This window comes from Drosophila sulfurigaster, chromosome 3 (genome assembly GCF_023558435.1).
Source record: "Drosophila sulfurigaster albostrigata strain 15112-1811.04 chromosome 3, ASM2355843v2, whole genome shotgun sequence".
NCBI lineage: Eukaryota > Metazoa > Arthropoda > Insecta > Diptera > Drosophilidae > Drosophila > Drosophila sulfurigaster.
This window is the reverse complement of record NC_084883.1, coordinates 15,913,140-15,938,520: the sequence shown is the minus strand read 5'-3', so window position 1 is coordinate 15,938,520 and position 25,381 is coordinate 15,913,140. Positions and strand designations below refer to the sequence as shown.

Here is a 25,381-nt window from a genome sequence, read left to right as displayed (position 1 = left end):
CATAATGGCCTGTTTCCTGCATGAATTGGCGATTATGAATACAATACTCCTTCTTCTTCTCTCTCCCATACTTGCCACAGTTGGAGTCTCTCCCCAAATGTGGCACGCCTCCGAACATGAAGCATCAAATTGCAATATCACGGCTGCCGATACAACAAAAGCAACAGCCACAGCAACAGCAACAGCATGAACAATGGCATTAAGCAGCCAACTGACAACTGTCCCTTCGCAATCCCCTCTCTCTCCTGTGGCTTGTGTTCGCGTGCCGCATTGTGATTGATGATGTGTCTGATTGGAATCATCAAACAAAACAAGCGGCAATTGCTGTATCGCTTGCAGCCAAACATTTCAACTAATTTAAATTCCAGTCTAGTCGCTGCAACTAAAGTAACTTTAAGTAAAGTAGTGAAAACAATTTGGCAGAAACTTACTTAAAAACAAATTTTAGATAATTCACTATTCAACCCCCATTTAACTGCCCAAATGCTGGCCACAGTGTTAATGATGACGCTTATCTGTTGCCGCTGCTGAAAATCCGATTGAGGGTGTCATGGCAAAGCAACAAAAACCACAACAACAACGAGAACAAGCGGCAACAACAGGCTGCTGCTGCTGCTGGTGTTGCTTATTAATTACAAGGCTTTAAATTAATTACAGCGCTTAAAATATTAACAACGCCAGCAGCAAATTCCTCCAATCCGATGCCCAAACCAAAAACTGAGCGAGGGGAAAGCGGGGTGCGGAGTCAGTGTCGATTCAAGTAACAAATTGATTTGAGGTTTGTGTAAAAATGTTAAATGAGTATTTCAAATCATTTGGACAGAGCATTGTATCCCTATTTAATGGGAATTATACAGAAAGAGTTATTATGATTTTCTCATCCAAAAATAAGCGGCTTAAAAACTAACAACATTTTGTATTTATTTAATTCGTCAAGTAAACGTAAAAAGCGTAAAAGTTTTTATTAATCAGCTCTTGTTTGTTGATTTAACATGATTAGATTTATTTGTTTTTGTAATTACTGAAAAATTACTGAAATAATCTTTAGAGAAGCTAGCAGCATTCTCAATTAAATCCCTTTAGTAAATAAACTAAATTTATTAGATACTTTAGGATTCCTAGTCATCATTATTCAATATTATTATCTATGTAAGTGTTTACATGAATTTTAGTCAATTAATAAATTCTCTTTGTTTTTTAATTTATTTGTCTTAAGAGCTTTGTAAAAATATTGATTTAATTGCGTATTTATTTTAAATATTAAATGCAGAGCATATGAAGAGTTTTACAAAAATAAAATATTGAAAGGCAGCAGTATTTTTAATTTCTTCTCTGTAGTAAGTAAACAAAAGACTACGTATACGTAATTTTGAATGTAGTAATTGTTATTATCATCTAAGATTTCACGTATATTTAATTCAATTATGTAATTTTTTAAATTTGCATCTTATTATGTCTTGCATTCAAGTAGGCGGAAACTATTTCGTGGTTGTTATTTACACAAATAAAAGGGAATTACTATTAAATAAACAGATTTTAAACTGCGAATCCTGTTTTATCAAAAGATACAAATAATTTACATTCAATAATTGAATGTTCACATGTTACGTATACGTAATGTTTTATTATTGCTTACATTCAAATCTCTAGTCATAGTTATGATAAAAAAAATTTGTGTTCACACAAATAAATTTCAATTATTATTAAATGGACAAACCTCAACGAGCAAATCTTATTTTTTGCCAGCCACATACTCAATCATCGCATAACTATCCGAGTGCAGTTGAAATAAATTTGAAACTTCAACTGCTACATAAAAGTGGCATCCAAGTTATACTTCATATTTATTCTCATGCTGAACATGGCAACATTTTGCGACTGTTCCCGTGTCCGTGTAACATTTTCACAGAGTGTTGGATAAATTGTTTGTTAGTTTGTGTGTGGCCATTAATCAACACAGCACACAGACCGGTTGGTGCTCAAATGCCGCTAAGCACACTCGACTCCACCCATTCACCCGCCCACATACATATGTTACATATTTGTGTGTGTGTGTGTGCCTACTATATGTATACACGCTTAAAATTGGCAAATTGCTGTGTGATTTACCAGCAAATAATAAACATGTTTAGCGAATAAATTCATCAAAAGTTGCTTTTCATATAGACGAAAGCACTAACGAGTCGACCAGGATTCAATGCCAGCTTCGTCATACGATTGCTCTGCCACCTGAAGTGGTCCTCCACTATGTACAGTGTACATACATACACTTACACACACATACGCAGCTAGCGTTTAGGTTGACTGCGTGCACAGTGAGAGCAAACAAAAATGGCAGCAGCTCGCACAGGTGACACAGGTGAAGGGTTAGCTTCGAGGCGCAGGTGCTACGAGCAGGAGGTGAGCAGGGGGGTGAGCACAACTGGACTCCTGCATAGGCAAAGCCAATAGAAACAACAACGACAAACATTACTAATGACAAGTATGCGATGCAACGAGTTTTCAATAGTCCTTCAGATATGAAAGTGGGCAAATAAGCTGGTTATACCATGGAAATTGTTGTGCTTAGAACAAAGTATGCGCAACTGAACAGTTGAACACAACTGAACTGAACTGAACGAAAAGATATTAGATATAAATATATATATACATTTATATAATATACTTTTCGTAATATTTAGTTTAAAGTAGAGGCATTGCATAGCATTAAAGTAACTATCTTTTATTTCACTAAATTGAACTCAACAAAATGATTCCAAAATAAATTAAACATAATTCACATCTACTTCCATTATTTAATAATTTTTAATTTAAATTATTAATGAATATATAAATTATTTTCTATTTCTTCTTTACAAAATCCGACATAAATTGAAGATAATATTCTTTCTACATAAAATGTTTTCATTGATATTTCATGTTTTTCTGAATACTTTTTCATTTTGAAGCTTTTTTATTTTCCACCTTAATTTTTTGTTTTTGCTTACAGTAATCTGTTTAAGTACTAAATGCTTAATTACCTTCTATTGTTTATTTTATAAAAAAAATAATTTTAATTATACACTTCTTAATTATTTTCTCCAATAAAGTGTAGTTATTTTGTATTATTATTATATCGTATATGTTATATTTCAAGATATTCAAAAATTGTAATTAGTTTAACTCATTAATGTAATCAGAGTTGAAAAAAATGTATTATTTTTATAATAACTTATAATCCCAAAATTAATTTAAAATTATCTTTATTTCCACTAATCTCTCTTCAAATCAATTTATTTAAATTTATAAAAAAAAAAAATTTTTTATTTCAAATCAAAATTCATTTTGTTTATGAGCAGTTGCCATTAACTATTTACAGGGTAGATTGAAAATCAACAACTGACAAATAATTTTTTCAAAATCCAAATGCAATTGTTCGACTGATGGCAGATTGCAAATTGAACATGTTAGCTACAAATGTATCTGCCATAAGTCTGCTAATCATTTGGCCGACATTTGAAGACCAATTTTTTGTGTGTTTGTGCACATTTTTTCAGTTTGTTGTTTTTGATGTTGTTTTTGTGCTGGTAACCTGCCGATTGAGCGCTTAATTTGTTAAGCTGCAAAAGTAGAAACTCAAACAAATCAGAATATCTGACCAGAAGTCAAGGTGTGTTTGCTTTGGCCCTTCACTCGATGTGTCTGTCTGTGTGTGTGGGAACTGTATGTGGATTTTGTGGCTGCTCAACGGCTGCCACTGTCTATCAGAGGGGCCACAGATTTTATCAAATACACACATATCCCTTCAGCCATCCTCCTCCCCCAGCATACACACACACTCCGAAACATTCTCACTCCGATAGAGACATATCCAAAAATTTGTGTGTGGCTGACAACAGTGCATGTTGTTTGTTTGTTTGTTCGTTACGTTTTACTCATTTCGATCCTTTTTTTTTGTGCTCTCCCCTTTTTTTTCTGGTTGGTTGCTGCAAAATGCGAATGGTTTGCCTTTTCGGGATGTTCTATTTTTGGCTTTTGATGTGCAGGAAGCTCATCATCAAAGGCAATGTGATAATTGTGTCTGTGTCTCTCTGAGTGCCAACTTTTGGCTACCTACAACCAAGAGAGCAGTATGTACTTTCTTTTTTTTTTGTAACCTCTTCTTCACTTTTCGGTACCTGTATAAGTGAGTGTGTGTATATATGTGTGTGTATGTGTGACCGCTTGTCGTTTGCCGTGTTGTCGTTTTGTTTTTCTTTTGCCTTTTAGCTGTGTGATTTTGTGCCTTTTTTTCATGCGCTGACTGCACGCTGTTTGCCCCTGACAAATATTGACCCGCATTGATTGTCGTTTTTCCGCTTGTAAATTGCGACTGGGGAGCAGCATGAGAACCCAATGGAGAAAGGGGGCGACCAGCCAATTGACGTTGTCTTTTAGTTTCACGCTCCTGGTTTATGCGCAAAGTTTTCACTTTCATGTACTTGGTAATTGGCCAGCAGTTGAATGGAGTGGGCCTCCGATGAGCAGAGTACATTAAGCATATTTAACAGCCACAGTTATAGTTACAGTCGCAGTCACAATCGCAGTTACAGTCACAGTTACAGCTGCAAAGTGTAAGGTCACAATATTGGGACATTTTATGTATATTTCATATAATTTTTGTTTCTTTTTTGGCGTCATCGTTAAAATGGTTTTTATTATTTCCGCTGCGAGCGTTATTAATGTTGTTGTTCTGCTTTTGACTTTACTTCCGCCACACACTCACACACACACACACACACACATATACACACTTATACATATGCACACACGCGCACATTGCCACAATTTATATTTTTCAATTAAGCAGCAAAAGTTTTACGCTTTGTTTCGTGCAACTGTAATAAATTTCAACTCCCTTCTGTACTTCAGTTGCCGCCCCCCTGATTTCTCCCTCCTCATGCAATGTTTCACTTCATTTGGCCGCATATGTACCAGCGGCAGCATCTCAATGCCGTTGTTATTGTTGTATATATTCCGCGTTATGGTTTCATTTTGGAGCCACGCGTGTAATTGATAGCTACCCATGGCTTAATTGATAATTTCGTAGTTTCAACACACCCACACACACACACATACATACACATACATACATACATACACACACACTAGCTATGAAATTTTCACAAATTTTCCATCCGCACAATCAGACAAACTCGGTTTAATTGTTCGTTTGGCGCTGACTGAATTTGATTTAGCTACAATTATCAAATTTCTAGACACGATTCCATCCAATCAACTACAATTGAAGCTCTGCTAACATTTTAAATTTCCCCATGCAGGATTAATATATACCCAAGCTATTATCACTATCTGAGATAATATGCCACGTCTAAATGTTGAAGTCAAGAATGCGGTGTGGTAATTCTCAAAGTAATTTGTTGCCTTTCATTAATCATACGCAATGTAAGCAAATTAATTCGATGTTTGCACTTTCCGCATTTAACAATTGACGAATGCTTGCGTCATTCGCCCCTTAAACTCACACACACACACACACACACACCCTCGTACACTGAAATAAGATAAGAATTTCTCTGTTGAGTAACCCTTCTGCCCTTCTGGCTGTCAACATGCGATTGCCCCTCATGCATTAAGCAGCGCTGATTCTGGCTAAAGGGCTCGTTTAGCTTCGCTCGAACTCGTTGTTCTTGTTGCTCTCTCCACGTTGTTGTTGTTGTTGTACAATCATCAAACGGTTTAGCTGCAAAACTAATTGCATTACATCAATTTTTCTGTTAAAAGTCAATAACCAATCAAACGCACACAAACACAGACACACACAGACGCAGAGACGCAGCAACGAGGTTCAAAGTTTGAAAACGTGCAGTTAAATGCACACAGACACGCACACATACAACCGTATATTTGTCTATATAGTATATATGTATATAGAGTCAACCAGCGGTCAATTTAATGGCAGCGCGAGAGAAAGAGACAGTTAAATCGGGGATAGAGACAGAGACAAGGACAGAGAAAGGAACGCAATAATGACAGGAGTAATCACATTAGCCCCACATAAACTTTTGCGTAGCGCTGCTCTTCTCTGCTCTGCTCTGATCTAAGGGTTGTCAAGTGGCCTTAATTGAATAAAATTCAATAAAAACTTGCCCTAACTTTTTTATAAAGTCCATAAACTAGATCCAAAACTAAACTATATGATTGCGTGGCAGAAAGTATCAATACAAGAAAACATGTCTAAATTATAAGAATTTTTCTTACAGCGATTTGCCTTGAATAATTCTCAGACTTATTTACAAGTAAATAATAAATATTGTTTTAAAATTTTATTTAAAAATATATTTAAAAGTTAATTATTAATTAAGTTTGCATTCCTCAAATCTATGCATTCCTCAATTTACACATATATCGATTTTCCTTAAACAATTCATCATGGTTTAGTTAAAGGAACTTTAGAATAATCTCTTAGAAAGTTAAGAGTTATTATTTTAAAAAAAATATATCAAGGAATTCTATGAATTTCTTATACAAGAAAAAAATATTTAATTTTTTGCACTGTTCTAAATTATAACAATCAATTTCATATATCGATTTACCTTGAAAAATTCTTTTAGGCTTAGTTTATTTAAATATTCTTACAGTTTATGAACTTTTTGTACAATAACTGAATAATTTAGTTTGCACTGCTCAAAATTAAAACAATCAAAATTTGATATCGATTTATCTTGAACAATTCTTCTTGGCTTAGCTGAAAGTACTTTTAATCTGCAGAGACAGAAAGCTTTTTGTGCAACTCATATATTATTCAATGGCAGTTGCAACGAAGATGACAACCCTGTCGATAATTTGATGTGCTGCAGCAAGCGGAATGCACTTTGCCACTTGCCACTGCCATTGCCATCGCCATTGCTTTTGCCACACTGCCACATGACTTAGTCGCAGTCGCAGTCGCAGTCGTTGTGCCCCGATGACGTGTTCATGCAGCCGCTGTCAATGTGGTGCGTTTCAATTTTACAGTCACACAACCCACACTTGCTGTCCCTTTCTCTTCCTCCCCTCTTGAAGGTGGAATTGGATCTGTTGCTGGGGACGGAGATGGCGCCAAATGCTGACGGGTTGTTCCAGCCGCACAGCGAACGTTAAATCGTTAATTGATTACAGCCAACATTGATTGTTGTTGTTGATTTCTTTTTGTTTGTGTTTTTTTGTTTGCCATGGCCATGACTGTAGCTATAGCCATATATAGAGCTGAAGGTCTGGGTATTGTTTAACTGGATTACACACACACAGACGCACACGAGCAGCTGGAGATGGAGATGCTTTTATGGATGCATCAGGCGGTGGCGACGGCGACGGCGACGACAGAGCATAAAAATCCATTTCTGTTTTTACAATGCTTGACGGTCAGCTCTAATGAGCGTACATACGACTTTGTGGAGTACATTGGAGTCATCGTCATCATGGTACTGTTCTGTACCTCGAGGAGGAAACCGAAACAGGCACGAGCCCAACCAGTTTAAAACTAATTGCTAAGCAAAGGGCATTGCGAGCCACAAGCGAACCCAGATCACGTACACATCAACAACAAACGCACCGCACCGCAAACACAGACAATCTGGCCAACAAGAAAAAAAAAATAAAAATAAAATAAAATAAGTAAAGCACAAGAAATTCTCAAAGCTGAGATGAGTTAGTTTGAACGTTGTTGCCGTGCAAACAGGCCAAAGGCCAAAACAAAAAAAAAAACAAAACGATGAGTAAAATAAAATACAAAATCCCTCTCAACGTTTACACACACATATTTCGAAATCGGAGAGCGGGTCAAACGGAGCAGATAGAATATGAAGTGGGAGCAGCTAAACTGTACTCCGGATCTCTCCCGGTAACTGATATTACGGTTAAGGCGGTAACGAGCCAGACCAGACCAAGAGCTAGGAGCCAGGAGCCAGAAGCGAAGCCAGCTCTGAGCGGAGCAGCAACGCAATATGCGCGGCCACTCAAAAATGTTTAGAGCAGAAGCCAAAGGGTCCAGCCAGCCGAATTGGCCAAAGCCAAAGCCAAAATGCTCAAAACAGCCAAGTATTAAATGCACGTATGTGCACAGAGAGCAATAACGAAACTTGAATACTCTTTAAGACTAAAATGTTATATTTTATTTGTAATTAAAATTGAGAAATAATTCATCATAGTATCATTTACATTATTAATTTTGTCTATGCATATAGTGAGAAAAAATTTAGGTTGAAAAGTAGATAGCAAATTTTGAATTAGGAATATGTACAATACTTCTTTCAGCAATCTAGTAAAGTATTTTTGGGACAGGAAATAAAATATAATATGATTATGTACTCAAGTTACTTAAACTTAACTATTACCTGAAATTGAAAGTTAGATTATTATTGACTACTATTGATATTGATTAAATATTATATTCTTGTTAAGGAGACTTCAATATTGGAATGATAAGACTGGAAAGGGAAGCAAAGATTGATTATAATTATTGATTAATAATATTTTCCCTTTGCAGTCGCCAACAGTTTCCATCTTCTCGTGGACCTTACTACAAAGAGTGCACTATCGAAAGGTATGGTCAATGCCTGACAAGCATTTAAAACAGCAATTATTTACTTGATACCAAATGACAACAACAGCAGCAACCACACGACGAAGCAGCCTGCGCATGAGATGGAATAACAAAATGCTCCATCGTATGCTGTTGAATTCATTGAATGTGGATGTGGGACGGAGATGGGGATGGAGATGGGGATGGGGAATAGCTATTGCTTAGCTGGATATGGCATGTTGCTAAAGATGCCTCTTGATTCAATTTGATTATTTTACAAAGCGCACTCGAAACAGGCAAACTTGCAAGTTGAATCACGAGGCAACCGCAAATGGAGGCGCACACGGCATACACTTTTGACTTAATTAATGCACAGCAGGCGGTAGAAGGTTTTGTGCTCCCTTACTCCACTCCTCCAGAACTGAATTTCAGCTGCAAGTCAAAATAGTTGAGTGGAAAACAGAGCTCAAGGCCGGGGCCATAGGCAACATTGTGTAGTACACTAATTGAAGAACCTGCGGCAAGCTGCAACAGCCACTGATCCTAATGCGTTCGTGATGCTGTTGTGTGCTGGTGTGAGTGTGAGTGTGTGTGTGTGTGAGTGAGTTGTGGAACACGTGTAGAGCAAGTTTCTAACAAATCGCTGGCCTAGCTACCTTTTCTCTTCACGCTGCGTGCTCTCAGTGCAGTTCAGTTCAGTTTAGCTGGGCGACTGCGCTTGTTATTTTAATTTCCGCCTAAAAGTATGCAACAAATTGAAAGGATTACACAAAGTTTATGCAATGCAGCATTCAGCCAACAGCCAGCAAGCAGCAACCAGCAACCAGCAGCAAGCGATGCAAGCGCAAAGCAAGCGTAGCGGCAACTTAAAACAACAAGACAAATGCGACAATTTAAGCGCGTTTTGGGCCGTTGCCGATGGCAATGGCGATGGCGATGCCTGCTGCTCATTCTCATACTCTCTCTTGGTCGTTTGTCGTTCTGCACTCCCTGGCATGCAGCAACAAACTCGCACAAATCGTTAGTGCTGCAGCAACAGCACAACACACTGCATAGCATAAAATTAATGTCAAGCAAAATGGAGAAACAGCAGCCGCCAGCAGCAGGCAGTCGCCATCAATGCCAGCTGCAGTCAGAGCAGAAGCAGCAACTTCAGTTGCAACTCCAACGGGTTGCGACGCCTCTGCATCAGCTTCAGCGTCAGCCAAAAACTGTTGCAAAAATGATGTGGGTCGTCGATGGCTTGTTGTGGGCGTGTGTTCTAGTTGCAACTTTTGTTGCATATTCAGCAACAGCTACAGCAGCAACAGCAATTTGTTTCTTAAAAAATAAACTTGGCAACGGCTTTCAGGCGCTTATATGTGTGGCAAGTCAGCTTGCCGCATGACAAACCATATAAACTGTGTCGTTCTGCGCAAATTGTGCGAAGCACAGCATAAAAATGTTGTCGACTTTGAGGCGACACAACAACTTAATTGACATGGCATAGGTCAAATCAATGAATGCCACGCTCAAGCTTTGCTACGCATCTACTAAATGTGCTCTGCTCGTAGACATTCATTTTGCTCACTCGCAAATCGTGCTGCCTGCTGCCTTCCGCCTTCTGCCTCCTGGCTCTTGCCCATGTGGCAAGCTTACAGTGTCCCAAGTGGCATGGCGCATAAACCGCTCTAATGAGTGCATATTGTGCAACCTGTCACCATATTGCAAATGAGGCTTTGTTGCCCTTGTGCCACACGTTTCCATTTCTCCTGCTTCTGTTAACTTATTTTTGCTCCTGCCGTGTAATCGATGCAGCAACAGAATTCTGGGTTACTTCAATGTCTTGTCATTTGTGGCACGTCGCCGTAGGGCGCACACACAAATTAAAGCCCACAATAAGTTGTCGAGTCTTTTCGAAATTCTTCTTGCGGAACGGACCAAGTCGAAACTGGAAACTCTGAACTGTGAACTGTGAGCTGACCCCGACACGGTCAAAATTTACGGGTTGAAGAGCACTTAGCTGTGATTTGCATGTTTTTCAGGGTAAGCATCTTAACATTTTTTTGTGTTTTTATTTATTGGTATATTTTTTTTCGTGAATGCCAACTCTTCATCATCATTTGTGAACTGAATGAATCATGTGCTGCTTGGAAATTCTTAATTCATAAATACTTAATTATAACTTGCAGTCAGTGGCAACTGCGAAGCAACCCTTAAGTTAGATGTTTATGGACCCCAGCTTAAAATATCAAAAGCCAATGCAATGATTCCGTCAACATCAATGTAATTATTCGTCAGTTTGCTGATGTCGTCTCTCAGTTGCGGCAATTGCTGTTCACATGAAACGAAAAGTAAACAAATTGTTGATAACTTTAATTTGAGTGCTAAATAAGTAAGCTAAAGTCGATTGTGTTCGACTGTGAGATACTCGGTACCCATTTTTAAATTAAGTAAAACAATGCGGTACTAGTTTCAAAAATAACTTAATTAATATACCGATACAAATCTAATAAGAATGAGAGCTTTGAGATACCTGCTATTCATTTTTAAATAATATAAAACATTGCGACATTACTTCCAAGACTTGACAAATTAATATGCCGAAAAAATACCTAACAATTAAGAAACCCATAGTGGAGTGGGCACGACTGGGAGATACCTACTACGCATTTTTATTTATGTCAAAATATACCGAATTAATATACTAATTTAGTATTACTCAAAAAGCAAGAAAGCTCCGATCGAGTGTGCTCATCTGTGACATACACGCTTCGCATTTTTAACTAAAGTAAAACTGTGCGATATTATTTTCAAAAATTACCAAATTAATATACCGGAAAAGTACCAAACAATTACAAAGTCTAGTACGCACGCCTGTGAGATACTCGGTACCCATTTTTGACAAAATCAGAAGAGTATACCGAATCAATATAGCAAAAAAATATACTAAACAAGCAAAAAATAAACTCTAGTCGAGTGGGCTCGATTTTAAGATACACGTATTTTAGTCAAAGCTAATCAAATTAATATACCGAAAAAAATACTGAAATATAGCTATAGTTTTAATACACTTCCAACCTATGGCTGGCGGGTATAAAAAAAGCTAAGCTTGACTTACCCTAGTTGCCAATACAAGTCGCTTAAACTCAGGTGCTTTGATTCCTTTGTAGAATGTCGCAAACTCTGGGCTACTCCGAACTTTCTGCACAGCAAAGTTATAAAAACGCGCACGTGGTAAAATATTCTTTACTCTGACCAGAAAGCTTTCCAAACTCCGTGGCGCTTGAAAGTTGTCGAGCAATTTACTTGGCATGCGAAATTGACGCATGTTTTTTAATAAATCTGTAGAAAGCTCCAAATAGATCATGACCGGAGCTCTGCGCTTTAAGATAATTGCCAATCTCACTGCCGCTGAGTTTCTCTGAAATATCAGCCAAGGTACGCATGAAGTCTCTGCTGCGAATATAGTTTATCGCATTTCGAAATTTGATGTCGAAAACGTATTGCCCAATTCCAAGTGTTTTGATTGTATTGATCGGTATCAATGCTTTGAATTCGCGCAGATCATCGATTAAATTCGCCGCTGTCAAGCTAAGCAAACTGCAAAAACAGAGCGTCACAATAACCGAACACTTCATGATGTTGCACGCGAGAAACGAGAAATAGTTTTGGGTCAAGTTTAACCGAGTCTTTTATAGCTTGCTCGAGACAGTATTTGACTTTGTGAAGAGGTGCTAATTGTTGGTTTGGTAAGGTGTTGACAGATTATAGCGTGTACAATCGACTCGCTTCGACTTTTACTTTCATTCAATGTAGTAACAATTACCTCAGATTCATTTTCAATTGCCGTTCAAAGTACTTACAACTCTTTAACGGGTGTTTGCATTCATTATGATGAAACCGGCTAGACAAAAGATTAAATTGCACTCACACACACACTTACTGGCAACACATAATAAACACAAACAATCAGCTGGCAGGCAAAACAACTATAAATCAAGTGTAAATTCTTTTGTCTGCTCGACTGACTGTAATTGCTCCCATTTGTGCATTAAAAATCATGATTGATTTCGACTTAGGCAGCCACACAATAAGCTACTCTAACTCTCATTCTGCAGCCCGATAACTGTCTGCTTGTCTGTCTATCTCTCAGTCTGTCTGTCAGTCTGTCTGGCTGCCTGTCTGTTTGCTTGTCTTGGTATAAACCAAAAATTAGAATTCAATTGCGTGATTTATGCAGCTGGCAAATTTACGAGCCACATGAGAGAGATATTCCATGTACAGATTGTGCACTTTTCTGCAAGCAACAAATGTACTTCAAATACGGACTATCTATCCATCTGCTAGTCAATGTATCCACATTTAACTGTTGAAGTGTAATTTTGCTACACATTAAAGTCGCCAAAGTGGCAAAACTTTTGCTCATATGAGTCCCCAAAGTCCACACTCACACTCGCACACTCTCGAATGAAGCCTAAGGATAGCATCAACACTAATGCTTATCTAAATTTCTGTTAATGAAATCTACTGATAGGTCAAAGCTTTTTGCCTGCATCGTCGTCTGACTTCCGGCATTTGGGTCAGAAAGCAAAACTTGCCGTAAAAATTATCAGGAGCGGCTTGAAGTGTGTCTAAGGCCTAACACTTTTATAAAACTTATTGTCTTGCGTAGTTTATATTTATATTTAATTTAAACTTTCACTTTTAATTATACTAACTACATAGTTATATGCAATTATTTATAAATTTATTTCAAATTGTTTCGTTAAAAGCTTAAGATTACTTTTGCAAATTGATGTGAATTAAATTTCTATCAATTCAATAGATTTTTGCTTTCTCAAATGAATCTGAAATGTGTCTTTCGAACGCTACTGTTCAGTTGTATTAGTGCTGTGAAAAGGGTTGACGTGCATTAAGCGGTTGGCTGCAAGGAAACATACACACGAATCTCCTTACATATACATACATACATATATGTCTGTGCGTTTGGAAGCCGCAATACAAAAGGCAAAACAAATAAGCCATAAATTTGCATGCCAACAACAATTGGCAATTTTCCGTAGGTTAAAGCATAAACCGACAAACAAACCGACTAACAAACGAACAAGCAAGCAAACAAACAAACAAACAAACGAATGAACGGGCGAACAGAGTCTGAAAGGTGAGCAGAGGCAGACACTCACACACTCAAACAATCACACACACACACATGGGCAAACACACACCCCGTCGACTTATCCAAAGAGTCGTAAGTTTAAAGTGGGCATTGTGCGGCGGCGTTCAGTGAAAACGGAAATAGAAATGAAAGCATTGCGTGGGCAAGTAGGCCGTTATCGGTGTGCAGGTAGCGCCAACATTGCGTATACGTAACGAATGTTCTCTGTGTGTGTGTGCGTGTGCTTGTGCGTGTGTCAGCACAAATGAAGCTGAATTGTTGTGGTTGCCTAGGTGCTGTGTTGTTGTGTGTGCTCTGCCTCTGACTCGTATCTGTGCGTAATAAGCTCAACATTCGCTTTTTTATTCACACATTTGGCATTGGGCAGTTGTCGACTGTCCGCCGTAAATGTCCTTTGAAGTTTGTTTATGATTTTCGGATGTTGTTCTCGTTGTTGTTAGCCAGACACAAAAAAGCGGCAATCGTATAAGCCGCGCTTAGATTTTGTTGTGCGTATTAGTGAGATTTATGCATTTAGGAAATTAAACATCCTGACTGCCTGCGACTCCACTTTGCTGCTGCTCTGTCCCCCCCCCTCTCTCTCTCTCTCTCTCTCTCTCTTATGTGTGAGAGGTGTGTTTGCTTTTTGTTGTGTGTGTGCTACACATTATGTTACAACTCCGATTCCATTTTTCTCTCTCTCTCCTTCTCACACTCTCTTAGTCTCTCCCTTGCTGTCATTAATTTTAAATCATGCGTAAAATCGCGTAATGTCGCCAACGCAGCCGCCAGCATCCTTTGGGGCCTCACACGCAATCCTGCTCCCAACCTTCTCTTTGCACTTATATGTATATACATATAGTATTAAAAAATTGTTTCTCGCTGTTTTTATTTGCCGCCACTACACGTCTGTATGTGTGTGTGTGTGTGTGTGTGTACATTACACGCTGTTGACTGTCGTTATTTTTTTCCCTGATTTTTTGCTTTTTTTATTTGGCCGCGATGGCTGCTTGGCGGAAATGCGTTCGACCACATCAATCACGCGACATTGACAAATGTGCATATTTCTGTTGAAATTATATGGGCACAAGCGCATATCTGTGTGCGTATATGTGTGTGTGTGTGTGATCCATGGCCAACCAACTGGCGAACTGGGCAACCAAACAACCGACCAACCAACCAACCAACCAGGCAGCCAAGTGGCTCTGCAAATTATTGGCTACAATAGTGCTTCAAATTGGGCAATTTATTGCTTTATTGCTTTTACGTGTTTCGTCTGCGGCTTCGTTGCATTTTTTTGCAGTCTCAACGAGTGTTTTTCCCCCTCTTTCTCTCTCCTGGGCTTCTCTCAATTGCACTTACTCATTACGTCAGCTTGTTACTGTTGTTGTTGTTGCTGTTGATTTTTTGTATAATTGCAAATTTAATCATTTGCATGACATCAAATTGCAAGTCGATGGCCACGGTTGAAGTGGTAGCTGAAACTTCAATCTGACTCAAAAGTGCCATGAGTGCCATAATTGTCTTTCGGCCTGTCAGCAGGTTGTCAATTTGTCAATTGCTTGACCATTAAATCACACAAAAGGTGGAAAACGAGTCTTGAGATGGAGACAAGTTAATAGCGCGTTAAGGAAATGAGAATGAAAATCGTTTTTTTCTCTCTACTTGCAAACGGGTAGAAGAGTATTATAATTTTCTGCGTCCAGCAAACGTATTTAACAAGAGAAAAGAGTCATCTCCGACCCAATAAATTAGGCTGATGCATTCAAAGTAGGTAGCAAGTATCTCATAGACGAGCACACTCATTTTTATTATTCACTTCCGTTTATAAAATTAAAAGAAAAGAAATTCGATAGCTTTATATTAGAAATTTATATTAGAAATAATTCCCATCATAGTTCACCAGATTTAAACTTCCAACTCAACTCGATTTTCATAGAGACCGATTGGAAAAGTTCTTTAGTCAGTTCAGTATATTCAGTGTATTTAAATGTTTAGCGCTTAATATTTTTAAAACACAGTTTTTTTTTTTGTAACCTTTCGAAAAAATTGTTAAAATTAAAGTGCAACTATTTAATACATATATCTTTATTGTTGGAGAGCGTATTCTAAATCAGAAAAGAGATATAAAAAAAACGAATAAAATGGCAAAATCACAGGCCACAGTTTATAGTAAATCCGCCTTGAATTTACTTCGAATGAGTCGCATTGCATTCCAGGCACCATGTGCCAGGCATATGCAGATCCGAACCAAATGCGATAATAGCATGAATGGCGTTGTAATCGGGCTATACCTGAAGTCGGGCGAGAAGGATCCCCAGCTGACGTCGGGCGGTGAGAAATTTGACGATCGTGTCAGTGGAAAAATATCAGAATTGGTGCGAGAGTCGGGTATGACCGGAGAGTTGGGCATAGGCCGAATGTTTAGCAATGTGGACAAAGAGTTCTCAAGCGTGGCCGTCATTGGCGTAGGTCCACAGAACGCAGGTTTCGATGAGGAGGAAAACATCGATGTGGGCATGGAGAATACACGTATTGCGGCCGCAGCTGGCGCTCGATTCCTGCAGTTGCATGGCTGCAAAATCGTCTACGTCGATGGCATGGAGTACCCCGAACAGGCCGCCGAGGGAGCAGCCTTGGCCGTGTGGCGTTACAACACCAACAAATTGAAGAACAAGCGCCATTCTATACCCAAAGTGGAATTGTATGGCACCGAAGGTGTCGATGCCTGGACGCGAGGACTCTTCAAGGCAGAGTCGCAGAACTTGGCGCGTCGTTTGTCGGACACGCCAAGTAACCACATGACGCCCACAATCTTTGCTCAGTCCACCATTGATGCCCTGTGTCCCTGTGGTGTATCAGTTGAGGTGCGCACCATGGACTGGATCGAAGCGCAGGGCCTCAACTCGTTTCTGATGGTGGCCAAAGGCTCATGTGAGCCGCCAGTTCTCCTCGAGATCAACTACGTAGGTGCCTCCCCGGAAGATCCTCCCATCACGATGCTGGGCAAAGGTCTGACCTTCAACAGCGGCGGGTTGTGCCTGAAGGAAAAGAACGGTATGGACAAGAATCGTGCCTCGATGAGTGGAGCTGCAACTGTTGTGGCTGCCATTCGAGCGGCGGCAGCTTTGTCGCTGCCCATCAATGTGTCCGCTGTGCTCCCTCTTTGCGAGAACATGCCATCGGGCATGGCTGTCAAGCCGGGCGATGTAATCACCCTAATGAATGGCACAACGTTGGGCGTGAAGAACACGGCTCTGGCTGGCATCGCAATGATGGCCGATCCCCTTTTGTATGCCCAGAGTGCAAAGAAACCCTCGACGCTGGTGGACATTGGCACTTATGCCAGGGGAGTGAAATTCGGACTGGGTGCAGCGGCAACTGGTGTGTGGACCAATCGCACCACACTGTGGAAGCAGTTCAAGAAAGCGGGCTCCCTCACGGGTGATCGCATGTGGCGCATGCCACTCTGGAAGCACTTCAAGCAACTCGTCGGACCCAGCATGACCTACGATCTGTGCAATCAAGGCAAAGGACCCGCCTCCTCTTGCCTGGGCGCCGCAGTGCTCCAATCGCTGGCCACCTGCGCGGACTTTGCGCATATCGACTCCAAGGGCACCGGAGTGCTGTGTGGACACGGTACGCCACCTTATCTTCTGGAGGGTCGCATGAGCGGTCGACCAACTCGCACCATTATTCAGTTCCTCCACCAGATGGCCCTGAAGTGACTTTTTAGTGTATTAGATTTGTGTACGAAATTGTTTGTAGAGATTTGTCAGATTTTGGTTTTGAGTGTCTTTTCGTTTTCGTAATCGTCCCAGTTTATGTCTTATAATGGATGATTTTTAATGGGTATGATATTCATTTGCTATTAAAACTTATACAATAAATCGACGTACGATGTTTAAGAAATCTCTAAATATTAAATACTTTTTAGTTTAGTTTTTACTAAGAATAAGTACTAAGATTTCAGGGTATAATATTTTTCTTTACTATTGGTACATTGTACTAATACAATAACAATAACAATAACAACAATTATCGAAAGGAAATTCACTAATACCTAATTGATAATTTCAATAGTAAATATAATTTTGTTCAGTTTAAATAGTTAAATAGTAAAAATGTGTAGTGCAAAGAAATTTGCAAATAGAACTTTTACTCAATATAATCCAAACAATGCGAATTTTCATGATGATAAGCAAAATTTAATATTATTAATTTCAATGAGAACAATAATAAAATATAATGCTTAATAAAACATTTATTGGCTAACTAGCTCAACTGATCACGTGCAACAGAGAAAGTTACAAGATAAGATAAATATATTATTCGAACAATCCAGTTGATTAAAAATATAACACTTAAGAAATACAAAGCTTTAAAAAGCTTGCGTAAACTTATAAAGCTTTTTCTAACACTTTAAGCCAACTTGCGATTTATTCTTGGCTTAAATAGTTCAATTAGTTTATTATTACACACAATAATTGCATATATTTATTTAGTTCAGTCAGAAAAAAATCTTTTAGCAATACATATTTTTTAGAATTTCTGTATTCATTTTTGGTTTACATATTGTCGCTGCAAATTCTTATTTCTTTAGATTGATGTGACAATTGTGAAACTAAAGTATTTATAAAATAGTTGTTTATTGCACATAGTTAAGGCTTATCAACAGTCGCTTTTTTGCCCGGTCGGCAACTAATTGTTTTGGTCCCCACATTACGGACCTTTGTCAAGTGCTATGCGTGTTGCCTACAAAAATCGCGTGAGTCGGGGTTATGGATATGGATCCTAGTAGGGATCGGGCAGGGTGTGTGTGTGTGTGTGTACATAGGAGTCGACAGCCGCAAGTCAGTTAGGCTCGCACTCGCCTGACATGTTTTATTTATGCGTACAACTTGTGCATAAGTAATGAGCATAAAGGGACACAGGATCGGAGCACAGGAGTTCTCCTTCTGCTCGCCTGAAGAGAACCGCAAGTCGTGCGAATGGAAATTAACCACAAATGCGCCTAAAAGCATACACATCTGTGTCCTCTGTTCTACGTTCTACGTTGTACGTTCTGTGTCCTTGTGTCTTTGGAATGCCAAATTGTTTTGGCCCAATGTAGATTTTAAATGAATTGTGCCAACGTGTTTTCATTACGCTTGCGATTGCGATTGCGTTAACATTTACGTAACTTTGACTAGATTTCATTTCGTTTCATTTGGCGTTTTTATTGCCAACGTCAGCTGCGTTGAGTTCGAACGGGGGGCGAGTCGATAAGAGAGCAAAAGAGCGAGAAGGAGAAGGAGAATTGAAAAGTGGGGGAGTTTGTTTGGGAAGGCGGCTTGTTTGTTGCTTAATTGGAAGGAAATTAAAAAATAAACAAGCAAAGCTAAAAGTAAATACTACACGTTTGCGATTACCTGGAACTGGACCGTGGGCCGCAGCAATCTCTCCTTCATCCTCTCCTCCTCCATCGCAACAACCACTTGGAGTACAGGAGTTGAGGCCAAGGGCTGTTTGGAATTTAATTTTCATTTCGTTGCCTCTGCCTCTGCCTCTGCGTTAATTTCATCTTCGTCTTTTACTTTTCCTCTGCCCTTCATCCATTCTCCCTCCTTTTCTTCTTTTTTTTTTTGTTGTAATGTGGACAGCATTTTGGCTCTTAGCTGTGCAAATAGATTTCAAGTTGTTTTGTTGATTTTGGACTTCTTCCTACACTGCGCCACTAAAAATAAATATAAAAAAAAAAAACGAAAAGGAAAACTTGCAATTGTTGTGCCACAATATTTGCCTTGAATTAATTAAAAGTCATTGACGCTTATCAATTGCCAACTGCTTGAACAACCGGCTAATTGGATGTGGAAGCTGGCATATCGAAATGCTTCGATATATATTGCAAATTGTCGCCCCCAGTCAATGATATTGAAGCATTAGTCATTCAGCGCAACAGCGAGAGTTGTGTAAACAAAACGGATTCTCTATTAAAATTTCGAGCTGGTCGCATGGAAATTGTCAAGTGGCATCCAATGATTCCCAGCTCGCAGCTCCCAGCTTGGCACGTGATGCGTGATCCGTGAATGCGTGAACGGGGTTGAATGTTGGTTGGTTGGAATGTCCATCGTAGGTGCACCAACAATAATCGTAGTAACTGAATCGTGATGTTGCTGGTGTGCTGGCATAACTAATAAGACACTTATTATGCTGTGGGGGTCTGGTAACGTTATACCAGTTTAACGATATCACGTACATACGTTAACTAACGCTAACTACGTCGTTAAGTGTGTTGCGGTGCCTTTGCTCCTGTCTAGTTACTGAATGAAGGAATGAAGGACACGTTGTGTGTGTGGCAGAAGTGGAGGTGGCAGCAGCAGCAGCCTGGACCTGGACTAATCAAGGCAACGCCGAGCAGCAGGCGGCAGGCAACAGGAACTGGAGCAGCAGGAGCTCTCTACTCTGCGGCGCCATGCTGCGTGGACAACGTGTAAGCAATGAGGCACTCAGCTGAAATTTACATTTTGCTGGCAACCAACTACAACTACAACTACAAGGCAGCTAAGGGTGAGCCCGTTGGGTTGGCATTTACCCCTTTTTGTTGTTTTAATAACCACGATCACGTCGCATTAAAAGCACACAAACACACACAATGGGGCCGTGAGGCTTAGTTAAACGCTGCTAATTAGGCTTTTCTCCACATAACTTAGGCCCAGAAGTAGCCTATTAAAAACTGCCTCAAATATTTGCGCAGCCATAAAAAGCGTTAATCAGGCAGGCAGCCAGGTGAGCCGGGAAAACACAGAGAATAATACACTAAAAACACGGCACACAACACACACGCAAACTAACAAACATACTTACTACATATTACTTTGGTGGCCAAAATAATCCCGGGTAATGCCACAAACGACGGCAGTAAAAAATGTTAACAACCAGTCAAGTGCTTATGGCCATAACCAAGTCTCTATGGCGGCATCTTGAGGCCAAACAAAGGCTTTTAATTATGCCTGGAGTGCTGCCAAAAAACCAAGCCACACACAACAATCTGAAAGCATTTGCCAAAAAATCTATTTCAATTGGAAATTGCCAGTGACAACTCTTGCAACATGCAACTCTCTTTCTCTCTCTGTGTGGTTGCAAAACAATAAACATAATGGCCATATTTTATATTTCCGACAATGCGACGAGAGTGCAACAAGAAACAGCGGGCAATTGTCAACAAGGCAGCACATAAAACATAAAACTATAAGCCAAAACTCTGTCTCTATCGCTGTCGCTGTCGCTGTCTCTGTCTGTCTGACTGTCTTTGTCTCTAAACATTTTTGGCATTGAATTCAGACTGAGAGTTTTGCGTTTCGAAATTGGGCTGCCAAATGGCCGCTGCCTTGAATATTGGCTGACATTACAATAACGATTGTGCTTTAAACACAATTTTTGGGCACTCAGCTCAACTCAACTCAGCTCAGCTCAGGCTCATGAATAATCCTTTTTAGCCTAATCACAAAACATCCTTTGAATCTGCCATCGAAATATGCAAATATCCTGAAAACGAAAACTGTCCCAAAAGGTAAATTAACTGTCGTCCTTTCAAAGTGTTTTTGTCACCTATGAAATCGATTAAGGCAATATGCTAATTCGAGCTTACAAAACGCACTTTACGTTGCTCATCAAGGAGTTTGGCTCCAAATTGAATTTATATGGCTTGTTAAAAGCCCAAAACTTTTCCTCCTTCCCCTCCCACCCTTTTGAAATTGCAAATAAAAATAAAAATACAAATAAAACAAAGCCCGATTGTTGTTTCCATTGTTCTAGTGCCCTCGATGCGTAGCGTTGCGTTCGGCTTAAAGCTTATAACAAACTATCAAACTTGAATTAAATGCAAACACTCGCACTCGCACTCACACTCGCACTTTTAGGTGTGTAGGAAATGTGCTTTGTATAATTATGCAAATGTGTTTTGATTGTGAAAATTGTGCAGCGAAATGGAAGGGGAGGAGAGAGGAGAAAATCGTGGAGAGGGCCAACAAGTAGGCAACACTTTCAAATGCGCCACTTTGAATGCCCAAAAACAACACATTTGCATAATTATGCAATCTACTAGGCCAGCTGACACACCCACACCTATCTCACACACACACACACACACACACACACACACACTCAGATATCGTAACGCAACGCTTTTGGCCAAAGTGAAATTTTTGGCTAATTCACCGCAAAGTTTCGGCCACTCTCAGCAAAAGTTTCGATATTTCGCTTAGCTTTTTGCACCAAAATTTATTGCTTGAGCTTTCCAAACAAAATTTGCATATGTAGCACAGAAAGCACCATCATCATGCAACACACACCTTGCAACCCTGCAACACCCCCGCTTCGCTTTCACTTGGTTTTTGAAAATTTAACCGCAAATTTAATGCGAACACAGTTCGAACATGCAATGTAAAATTACATTCAAATATATAATAAAACTCTAAACTCATTGTTTCTTGTTGAGACCAGCGAGAAGTTTAGAGATTTCTTTCTGCATCGTCACAGCCTGATTGGCCAACAACTTGGCCAACATCGAGTGCTTCTCAATGGTGGCCACCAGTTTCTGCTCGTCGGCCTCCAAAGTACTTTGAGCACGATGTGCGAGTTTCTTAGCGGAAGCTAAAGCACTATAGGCCTGACTTAGAGCCAGATTGATTTGCTTTTCTGCCGTCTCATAGGCATGTTGCAGCACTTCAATTTGGCCAGCATTCTCTCTGTGCACTTGATCAATGCTCCGCTTGGCATCCGACAGCAGTTGAGCAGCTCCTGTGGCCATTATGAACATATTTTTGGCAATCTCTTCGGGATCTCCTTGCGCTTTCTCTTGCTTACCCAGCTGCTTAACATCTGACGAAGATTTGAACTCATTGCTGCCTTCATCAGAAAGCTCCGATTTGGGAACTGTGGAACTTTGAGTCTTAAACAATTGCTTCTCCAATGCAGCTGCAATTATTTCATTTTGCGAGACTTGCTTCGGTTGCTGAGCTGGTTCAGTTTTGTGATCAGATATCTCAATCTTTTTGCCATCAGACGCTTGAACCTTATTTTTATCGAATGCCTCAACTTTATTCTTCTCAGTGTCAATCTTTGTCGTTCTGTTTGATCCCAAAAATATCTCATTCTCACCTGTCAAACACTCTTGATGCATTCCAATTATGGTATTGTCATCACCTGAAGTTGGAGTTGAAGCATTTACAACACTTGTTGGTTGCTCAGTATTTGCTGCAGGTTTTAGTGTTGTATCAAGCGAAGCTTTCTCATCTGGTTTGCACTTGTTCTCCTCTTTTTTTTGGGCTTCTTGCATTCATCTTCACTTTGCTTTGCTAACAACTTGGCATCGTCTTGTTTTGTGGCTTCTTTACACGACTTTTCTTCCTCTGCACTCAGTCTGCTAGCTTTCTTTTTCTCCTGATATTTTTGGTAACAAACTGAATCGACATCTTCGGTTTTCTTTTTCTCCTCATATTTCTGGCAAATATTATCGGCATCTTTCTTGCTTTTCTTTTCCTCATATTTCTGGCAAATTGTTTCAATTTCTTCATTTTTATCCTGACATTTTACGGTTTCCTTCTCTTGATATTTCTGGGAACAGACTGTTTCACTTTCCTCCTTACATACTGTACCCTTGCCCTTTGCCTCTCTTGTCTTTTGCTTAGAAATCTGTTCCTCCGGATCCGTTTCTCCTTCTATGGTCAAGTCAACGTGTTGTTCTTTAACATCAGCCTTGGCCATTTCCTCACCTCGAATTATGGTCTTATTGCAAATCTCAGGTGAAGCAACGTCTCTAACAGCTTTTCCATCAAGAGTCTTAACTGCTTTCGCCGATTCTTTCTTCATTCTTTCGGCTTCAGCATCCTTCGCCACCTGTTTTCGCTTAGCTTCCCATTTCTCCCACAAATTCTGCAGCACAACGATTGCTTTAGATCCTAATTCCTTGACTAATTCAATTCCTTTAGAAGCTAATTCTGCGACTTTTTCTGTAATCTGGCTTTCGGTTGATTCTTTCGGTTCAACTTGCACAGCTTGTACTTTTCCCTTCTCGGGTTCTTTAGGAGAATCAGCTGGCTTCTTACTATCCACTTCCTTTCCCTTATCCGGTTTCTCACTGCCAGCAGGAGCATCTGTTGGAGGTGGCTTCTTAGGATCAGATATATCTTTCTGCGGTTCCTTTTTAGCCTCCTCTTCATGAACATGCTCCACGTTGGGCAAATTCTCCTCGACCGTGTGCGGCCAGAAAGTGGGTTTATTTATAAAATCGGGCGCCTCATTGGGATGGGCAAAACAAAACTCCTCCATGGTCATTTCGGAATAGGGTTTCATGCAGTTCAGCTCATCCATTTTCAGCTGTAGAAGTTTGATGCGTTCATTGGATGCCTCTTTGAATTTCTTAACTTCCAGTTTCACTTCCTCCGTTTGCTTTTCCAATTCGCCAAAGTATTTGGAGAAATCAATCATGGAATGACGATTCGAAAACATGCTGTCCACATTATCGTATTTCTTCTCGAAATCCGTCACCCAATCAACCATTTCTTTTCGCACATTCGTCTTGTAATATTTCCAATCGATAGTTGGCATTTTATCTGGATATTTGCGCACACGACTTTGCAAAGAAGTTGGAATACATTAAAACTGCATTGAGTATAGAAAGAACTAACTTACTCTACGTATTCATTGTGTTTGTTGGAAAACTCTATTAAATTTTTGCGCTGACCCGGAGGAACTCGCTGGAAAAGCTCTGCAATCTTGTCCGCTGAGCATCCCTTGATCTTGGTGCCTTTCCTGAAACACTTAATAAAATCCTCCCACATACTCATGTTGATAAAAAATAAACTATATATATATGAATCTATTTGTATTATTACGTGTGTGTTTTAATGTAAATTTCTGTTGAATTAACTAAAATTCATGAATATTTTTATGTGCGTGTGTTTTGTAATTCAAGTCAGTTAAGTCTAGGGTATGTTGACGGTAGCCAAATGGGCCATTAAACCTAAAATTTTGAGCACTTCCAACTCAATGAGTCAGGCAATAAAAACTGGCAGTTACGAGTTTATACGATCTAAAAATTGCATATTCATGCATTTTCAATTAAATCAAAGTCAGGCGCAGCACCAACAGCAGCAGCAACAACTAAACAGTTGACAAACTGACAATAAAATCGAAAATTAATTCCATGTCACAGGCAACGCAACTCCTTGGTCCACCCCCCTCCTCCGATGCTATGGCTCGTGTTTCATCTTCAGATTCAGCCAAAGTTAAATGTAATTGCATAAGCAGTGTGAGGAGCCAAAAGGGTGTTGTTGAGTAGAGGAAAAGGGGAAGGAGGTTGGACATGTAATCGAAGTAGCAGACACCCAGACACCCTCTGGGCACAATGTGCACTGCCAGCTTGCTAGCTCAGTATGACAGACAGGCCAGACCAGACCATAGGAGCACCACCTCCTCAACTCTCCACACACAAAATGCTCCAAAGTGACAATCGCAATTTATAACGCAACGAAAATGGGCTAATGCCAATTCTCCAGGTAATTGTCGGTATCGGAGCAGTTAGCAGGGGTGCGAGATGCAGGAGATGCGAGAGTTGTGTGAGATGCTCAACAACCCTTGACAGCCCAAACATCGAAAACGTCCTTTTGCCAGCCTGCCAGCGAATATGGAACGTTGTGGCAACGAAACAGCTGGCGAGC

The 25,381-nt window shown here is 39.8% G+C and overlaps 3 protein-coding genes across 3 annotated transcripts; 1 reads left to right on the top strand and 2 right to left on the bottom strand.

Moving 5' to 3' along the window:
• Positions 1–10,696: 10,696 nt before the first annotated feature.
• On the bottom strand, positions 10,697–12,162 carry LOC133845769 (uncharacterized). The gene is given in 3 exon segments (XM_062280329.1): positions 10,697–10,855; positions 11,643–11,775; positions 11,831–12,162. Coding segments are annotated over 3 exon segments (624 nt in total).
• Positions 12,163–15,653: 3,491 nt separating this feature from the next.
• On the top strand, positions 15,654–17,591 carry LOC133842071 (cytosol aminopeptidase-like). The gene has a single exon (XM_062274983.1). It carries the CDS (start codon positions 15,824–15,826, stop codon positions 17,405–17,407), a length of 1,584 nt encoding a protein of 527 aa, XP_062130967.1. The 5' UTR covers positions 15,654–15,823; the 3' UTR covers positions 17,408–17,591.
• A 4,460-nt stretch (positions 17,592–22,051) lies between these two features.
• On the bottom strand, positions 22,052–24,630 carry LOC133840816 (centrosomal protein of 164 kDa). Its single transcript, XM_062272899.1, is given in 3 exon segments — positions 22,052–22,927; positions 22,930–24,294; positions 24,354–24,630. Coding segments are annotated over 3 exon segments (2,307 nt in total). The 5' UTR covers positions 24,509–24,630; the 3' UTR covers positions 22,052–22,140.
• Positions 24,631–25,381: the final 751 nt, after the last annotated feature.